Below are 8165 nucleotides of genomic sequence, written 5' to 3'. Positions count from 1 at the left end.
TCCTTCCTTCCTTCCTTCCTTCCTTCCTTCCCTCCTTCCCTCCTCCCATGGAAAAAGACCCACCTACATTGAGATGTAATTTTAAATAGGTAAAGAATACTTATGTCTTCAAAGTGCAAACTTTCTTCAAATGAATTCTAAATCATATTTGCACATACTAATAGCAGATGGTCATCAGAGGTGGCTAAACATCCATCAATCAATATAGTAAGAGAACAATTTTTAACCCGATCTAAATGTCAACCGAGACGTAACACCAAATTTAAGGTTAGTGAGTTGGATGTCACTATGGCACACATTTTGCATGGATTCGGTTAAACAGACTCAGAATTGAGTTTCAGAAGGATTTGTTCATTTATTTGAAATATATTTATTGAGAAACGAATGCACTGTTAAGACATTTGGGAATTACAGAGATAGACATGCGGCAAAGTCCCTGCCCCCATGGAACGTACAGTCTAGCACGAAAAACTGACGGAAAAAGGAAAAGTGCGATTTCAACAAGGCTCTCTAGAAGGTTAGGAAACGGTTAACTTAATCTAGGGGGTTAAGTGTGGATACCTCTCGATGCCCGCGATCTGGCACGGCCCCTCTTAGTGGTCCGAGCTTCTCCAGCATCGTGAGCTTCACTTCCTGCCTCATCCGCCATTTTGTAGGTCTTGGTGATCTGCTGCTTTCTGACAGTGGAGGTTTTACCACTGGAAGGATAACTAGGAACATGGGAGCCTGGGTCTTCTAAGCCAATGTCAGAGCCTACTGCCTCGGTCTTACTGCCAAATTCTTTGAAGTTAGAGGAGAGCGAGTCCAAGTGACTGCCAAAAAACTCAGTGTGGTCCGGGAAATTTTGGGGAAACGAGTCAAACCTGCCACCAAAATTATGTTCCACGCCTAAGTCAATGGCTCCACCACAATCAGAGGGATTATCCGAGGTGACCACTTCCTTGACCACTTCCCTGCGGCCATCAGAACCCGTAACAGTCTTGGTAATGGTTTTAGAGCATGAATGACGGGTGGTGCTTGTACCAGAGGAGGTGACTTTCTCGTTTCCAATCAGGAGCTCTTTATCTCCTTTAGAGGTGGTCAGTTTACCAGTGTGGTACTCTTTCTTTATTGCTGGGCTGCTACTTCCTGTGGACTCTGAAAATTCACCCCAGTCCGGGTTGCTAGGCATGGGGTTCCCGGAGCCTGAGCTATTTGGCCTATAACCTCCAGATTGAGAGCTTCCAGGACCCCCGCGTCCATCAGACCCCATAGCCCAGGAGGAGCTCCAGCTTCCCTCACTTCCGGGCTGGGAGCCTGCAGGCCACCTATGCTCAGATACACCAGGTGTCGGTTTCAAGGGGCTTTCTGCCTCTGCCTCTGTCCCATGTGTTGGAGAGTCTCCTCGAGAATCCCTGCGTGAATTCCCACCCTTCCCGAGCCCCTCCAGCTCCATCCGCATCTGCCGCATTTCTGTTAAGGCCTTCCACTCTGGAGGGGCCTCCTGAAGCTGGCTCTTGTAAGTTCCGGGAATCAAGTCGGGAAGGGGAAGCATTTTTAGCGTTGGCAAGTGCTGCTTCTCTTTCGCAGGAAGCAGGTCTTTAGCGATGACCTGTTCCAGCTGCTTTTGCTGCTCTTCGTAGTCCCTCAGATCTAGCTGATGGACCACACCCCTGCTGCAGGACCCTTTGCAAGAGCGGATCTTGATATCAATGTCCACCTGAAGAGAGGAAGACAGAGAAACGAATTATGTCTCGTGACAAACTTGGTTCCTGGTAATTGGTTTACATTTTGGAAATGGGTTTCACTTCTTGGACTACCAGGGAAAAACCACTTTTCATCACTGGAAGCCCTGCAGGGGCAGGGAGGTTGGGCAGTAGGAGCTCTTTGGATCCATTTTAGAATTTGAATGGGAAAAGAGAAAGTTACTAATGCCTGTGAATGGAAGCCCTCACTGAAGAGGCTCCTGAGGCTGGAGCCAAGGGTTCAGCATGTGATGGGCAGACAGGGCAAAGTGTGTTCTTTTGAAATACGCTGTGTTTACCCTTTAAGAATTTTTTCTGTTTTCATTTCTAGGATGGAGACGCTTCTGTTCTGAGTGGCTAATGGACACAGCAGCCGCTCAGAAGACTAGCGTCTTCCTCCTCCTTCTTAGACAAACCCAAGGCAGTTGGGACCTGGGCTTCACACCTACCTCCAGGCGCTTCATATCGATCAGCTGAGCCCTGACATTGTTCTGCAGAACCTGGATCTGCTGTGCTTTCTCTACGACTTTGCGCTTCAGGATCTCAATTCTGCGCCTCAGCTCTTCGGAGACTTGGCCATAGGTGTTATCAAAGTCTGAGACAGGAAATGCAAGGCATTCAGGTGGCTGTAGATCGATTTGCTTAGTAAAGCAAAACAACAACAACAGAAAACCAAACACCCAAACAAACGAGAAAACGGAAAATTGCTCATAAACATCTCCACACTTTATTCCTTTGCAGCCTGTTCTCCGGGTGTGTATTCTGCGAGCTTCAGGCTTAACTAGATTGTCCCCCACAGAAGCCATCCATGTGTCTTAGTTAGGACTGGACATCCAAATAAATCCAGAAGGAAATAATTTTGGAGTTTGAAATAGAGGTTTGGTAAATAGTGAGTTTGATCACATCCAACTATTTTATCGTAACTTCACTCAAGGGACTTGAATCTATTATTATATATTAATGTTTAAGAGGTTATTTTTTTTTCTATCTGGAACTTTGAAATCATTTCTAAGCATTTTAGGAATTACCAGGGTCAGTCACCTGCCAGCTATGGCTGCGCCGCTGACATTAAATTGTTCAGTGTACAAGACCAGGGACTTCCATGGAGACCTTATCTATGTCCAAAGGGACCTCAGTGCTTCCCAGCACTGGAGAGTCCCATGGGGAACACTGAGCATGGTCTTGTATCTTAAATTTTAAAAAAAAAAAATATGTAATTGACTCAGCAGAATCTGGAGCTGACATCTAACTTGTGTCTTTGAGAAGTCCCTTCATCTCTGAGACTCCTTGTCTAAGGGCCAGAAGCAGAATAGCTGTTTGGACAGTCTGCCTCTCCTGATTTTCAATATACAGGATTTTAAAAATCTAAGCTGACTTCTCTAACTTTCTGGAAATGACATACATCTCCTTAAACCTGAGTGGTTTCTGCGCTGAGAGCTTTGCAATAGGATCATGGTAGCTGCAAGGAAACATTATAATTGGGGGGTTTTGTTGTCTTCGTTAGAAAGTCTGAGCACTAAAAATGTCCTACTCACTGTTGGCATTGGTGAAGTCCCCTCTCAAATACTCCATAATATTCCTGGTTAGTGTATTAGAATCCTTGTTGTTTTTTTGAAAATCAAATAGTGAGTTTTTGAGCTTGTTTATTCTGTTGGTAAAATCTTGATTGACTTCATCAATCAGCCCTTGCATCCTGCAGCCAGAAGGGCATTTGTAGTTCTGAAAATGAAGCGGGGGAGGGGGGATTATATGAAAGGTCTGTCTCCTAGTAAGTTTTGTTAAAACAGTTCCTGCAGCTTCCCCTCCCCAGCTCTTCCAACTATCCACCGAGGATAGCTCGGAGGACTAGTCCAGAGTGAAGGACCGCTTAGTCTTGTGCGAGGTTCTGGGAATTCTGAAGTCCTCCTATTCAGGCATCCCCCCAGAGACCCTTGATAACTACACAAAGCCTTAGGACAAGTGTTCATTCCATTTTCTTTCTCTAATTTGGCGTGTAAGGGGCTAGTTTCCTGTTAGATTATCTCTGATGGGGAAAGGTTTGTAGGATTCACTCAGTGAGCCTGCAGCTCTCTGTGCCAGAAGGAAGGACGCCCTGCTCACCACTTCCTCTGCTTACCCACTCTTCATCGGAGCAGAAGGGCCAGTCTGTCTCTTTGCAATGACTCTGCTGTCTCTCCACAACTCTTGGGCCACGTACTCCGGCTCCTTCCGCCAAGAATTCACCTCCGGTGTCCGAGTCTGAGGTCTTCATTCAGACATAGGGAAGGGAGCAGAGGCAACAACGTTAGCCATTATGATGCTCGTGGTGGAGACATTATGATGCTCACAAGCTCCAAGAAAGAAAAGGCAGAGGGAAAAGGCCAGTTTTTTACAGTCAAATGAAAATTCTACTTATTTTATGAAGTCATTATGAGAAGCAAAGGAGATAAAGGTCGTGAAATTTTTTTTAAGACTGTGTTTGATGTTCATTAAACACCTGCTGTCAGGGGTTTTAAACGAAAAATAATCTGGATTAGCAGAATTAGTTAAATTCCATCTTTTTCTTTCCTTTCATGACCACAGATGAAAAAAAAAAATAGCTGAAAAAGTCTAGCTCTTCCTCCTGTAAGTCCTTCTGTATGCGAAGACCCGTGCCCTCTTGCGGATCCCTCTTGTGCTCTCCCTTGCTCCTTCAGGTTTCTATGGTAACCTGTGGAGAGGGTCCATGATTCAGGCAAGCATTGATCAAGGACAGAAACGTAGGGATTTAGGAGTTGGCAGTGTTTTTGTCCTACAATCATGCAACTGTAGATTTTCATTCAAAGTGAAAACAATAAACAGTTAAAGCAGCTAGCAATTTTTTAACACCTTATAATTAGAAACACAGAGTTAAAAATTCTCAGCTATAAACCAAATGCAGACTTTATAGTTCAATGGCTGAAGATGGCGTTGAGGGTCCATTGTTTTCACTCTGCGTGGCCAACTGACAAGCCTTTCAATGTCACTGCTTTTGTTTGGGTAGTTCATCCTGATAATTAGTCAACACAGATGAAGTCTCACTTACGAGGACTCAAATAACCCTAATTATCATAATTAAAGGAACGAAGAACAATTCATTTAAAAGAACGAGCAGAATCCTTTTGTATCAGAAATATAATGGTAAATTCAATTGCATTTCAGAATAAAATAATCCAACAATAAAGCAGACAGAAATTGAATACAATAATAATAAGAGATTAGGAAAATAACAACTATGAATTACCCAGAAATATTGCCTTAGCTGGTGATTTTAGCTAAATAAAAGAATAAAAAAAAGTTTTATTCTTTACTTTCTGATATCAAGATTTAGGGATTGGGGAGCCAAGAAGGCAACTGAAGTAACACGCTGCCCGGGTCACTAATCAGGATGTCACTGAGTTCCTTGGGCATAGGTGACATGTTTGGTAAATTAGAATGCTCCAGAAGCCCCACAGATTTAGGTTTCTTTCTTTTATATGTTTTTGGAGCTTAATTTTGGAATTTTTTTCAGTATTTACACATTATCTAAAAAAAGCAGACAAATCCAAAGAACACAATGCCTCATAACCGAGTCCTTCTGAATTTGCTGTATGTTTTCAAAGGGAACAAATTTGCTTTTTTCCTTCAGGTCTTCAAAGAGATAGAAAAACTATCTTTTAGAGCTGAGGATGTAGGGCAATCGGAGAGTTCTTGTTAGCGTCTAGAAAGTTCCGGGTTCGGTCCTCAACGTTACAAACAAACCATGGCAAACAAAGCAAAAAGCTAGAGAACAGCAACACCAAACCTAAAGCGTTCTGCTCGTTGCAGACAAACAGCCAGAGAGTACAAGTCAGAGAGTAATTCTCAACTGTTCTGTCTGCTAGTGGGATGTCTCCAGACTCTAGAAGGACAAATTCTGGGAGATTCACCAGGCTGACAATCCGGCAGTGTGACTCCGCTGTAGAAAGCTTTCCTGGCACACCCAGATGCTAGATCAATCCCCAGCACCATGAAAGTCTATAACAAACAAAAGTGCCCTGTTGGAAGGTTGAATCTGACAGACAAATGACCCTGTACGACTGATGTCAGGACCCCTCGAAAATGTGGTCCCTCAGCCCCCTCCATGGCCTTCCCCTTGATATCACACTACCCGTGGACTTGTGGGGCCCATCTAGGAATCTGCCTCCATGGCCTGGCAATTATAAAACAAAACAGATATCAGAACGAAGACCTGGTATAATAGTCTGCCTGCTATATTAGACCTGCTATAATAGTCTGCCTGCTATATTAGACCTGGTAGACTCCAAACTCAAAGCACCTTGCAGGAGAAATACTAGAGCATTAGAGATAAGGAGGACATACCCAGACTGTGCTGGCCACACTCAGGATGAGGCAGGCAACCTTCAGGGAGAGCATCTTTCCTGTGTCTAAGGATGGTTCATGAGGGTCACTGCAGCCAAAGACAGGAGGACTGACTACTCTCAGCTCCCATCCTACTTAAGTCTGCAGGAGGCTGAGTTAATCATCACCTTTGTTCTGCTCAAAGAGCCAAAGCTCACACCGAGTCCTCTGCTCTGACCATAATGCTGGTGGCATCCCAGAAATTCTTGCTCAATTCTTTGTAGCTTGTTTGCTTCTGATAAGTTGTTGCAAATGGTAGCATTTGATTGTGCAGCCAGCAGTTGGGGGGAGAAGTCCACATTCCAGGAAGTAGGGGACTCTGAAGATGAACCATTTCCATACCAGCAGGAGGGTGTGGGGAGCTAGGACATTCTAGCTATCACTTCTGTGAACTAGAGATATAACCAGTGACATCTGACTCTGTGTAAGATTCAGAGTTCATCGAGTTTCAAAATGGCTTGAAAGCCTTTAGTAAGCTTATTTTAAACATATGGTTTTCCTCCGCTCAAGTGCCAAAATAACAGCCACTGGTGCCAAACACCTAACTCAACAAGCCCAACTCCAGGTCCCTGGCATGCTGTGCTCCTATGAAGTTTACATTGCATCCTTGGGAATCGGTGTCCTCCACTAAAGAATGAAGGCAATGACAACCTACTACACGTGTCAGTGAACAAATTATGAATGCATTATTTCAAGGCTTTCAGGGTAGTGTTTGCCACCACTGCCTGGCAGAAAGTGGTAGCCGTTAGTGGAGAACAGAGATGTTGTGGAAAGTGCCCTTTCCTCCCTCACTGTTCCTCTGGACATGGGCTCTCTTCACTGGTTCTCCATCTCCACGTCCGGTTCCTCTGGATTCAGTGGAACTCGGTGTGACCCACCGACCCGCTTCTGTTCCCTCCCCCCCGCAGAGCAACAGCTGGGTCTGCAACTGACTCTTGCGGTGTCAGTCATTCACAGCTCCTGACTAGGGAAGCAGCCCACGACCCCTCAGCGCATGAGTACGAGAGATGATTGCTCCTACCTCTGGAGCCTAGAGGACACCACACTGAGTGGAAAAAACTCAACAGGAAGACATGATTTCAAGTCTATATAAGTCCTAAAACGTGGAACTCAGAGATGAGTACACAGTACGGTAACTAGGAGACTAATGGGTAATGAGGGAAATCAGAAAAGGAGAAAAGAAAAAAATAATTAAATGGGGCGATACATATGCTTATTATCAAACAGGGGCTATTTTACATCAAGCATATACATAATCAGTCATGATTCAACAACGTGAGAAGAAGCCTTTGACTTAAGTTTGACTTAGTAATAAAATCTGAGAATGACTAGTTAAATATGAATCACAGACGAGCAATATATCTTAGTGCATGCATGTCTTCTGCCATATTTGGAATATACTTATACATTCTAGTATAAGTATAGTTATGTAGTATAACTAGAATGTTGTTGTGCATGTGAAGTTCAAACTTAACGGGGTATTCTGTTAGCTGGCAACCAGTCCTCCTTTGTCTGATCCTGGTCCTCCGTGAAGCCACTCCTGGTAACAGCAGCCATTAGCATTTACCGAATGCTTACTGAGCATCCAAATGTTTGCTGGACATTCTGCTAATCCTCAAGTGTTGTCCCTTGTTCCTCTCTCTTTTCTTAGCTCAGTTTTCTCTAGTGGCCTTGGTCTGTCCCTTCCACTAGAACAGAAACTGAAAAATTGAACTGTTTTGCTTGTTTTTACAGTCTGCCAGAAAGGTGCAGACCCTCGTCAAGCAAGCAAGCATGAATGCATTCCTCTGCTGCAAACAGAGCAGCTCAGACATGCCAAGCTTGCTGAAGACATTTCAAAGCTCTCATCAAACAATGTCAGTCTGCAGAAAGTTCCCCAGCTCTTTAAAGTTGGCTTCAGAGCTCAGAGGAAGCCCGAGAGCCCATTGAGATTCCATACAACAACAATTCCTGAGGATGCTGGGAAGCATTTGACACCGCTCCCCCCCCCCCACACACACACACTGTATCATCAAAATGTACAAAATGGCCTGGACGGGAAACCCCCTCAAAAGTTTTTTTTTT

General features: G+C 44.3%; 1 protein-coding gene across 1 annotated transcript in view; it reads right to left on the bottom strand.

Moving 5' to 3' along the window:
• Fga (fibrinogen alpha chain) overlaps window positions 1–6198 on the bottom strand; it is a 7395-nt gene extending 1197 nt beyond the window's left edge. The window contains exons 1-5 of the mRNA XM_005344150.2: window positions 6063–6198; window positions 3841–3969; window positions 3260–3443; window positions 2174–2319; window positions 562–1699 (exon numbers count right to left, since the gene is read on the bottom strand). Of these exons, the coding sequence (XP_005344207.1) occupies window positions 562–1699; window positions 2174–2319; window positions 3260–3443; window positions 3841–3969; window positions 6063–6116 (1651 nt within the window). The 5' untranslated portion in view covers window positions 6117–6198. The remainder of the gene's footprint in view (window positions 1–561; window positions 1700–2173; window positions 2320–3259; window positions 3444–3840; window positions 3970–6062) is intronic.
• Between the last annotated feature and the right edge of the window lie 1967 nt (window positions 6199–8165).

Source organism: Microtus ochrogaster, chromosome 1 (genome assembly GCF_000317375.1).
Source record: "Microtus ochrogaster isolate Prairie Vole_2 chromosome 1, MicOch1.0, whole genome shotgun sequence".
Lineage (NCBI taxonomy): Eukaryota > Metazoa > Chordata > Mammalia > Rodentia > Cricetidae > Microtus > Microtus ochrogaster.
This window is presented reverse-complemented; position numbering and strand designations above follow the sequence as displayed.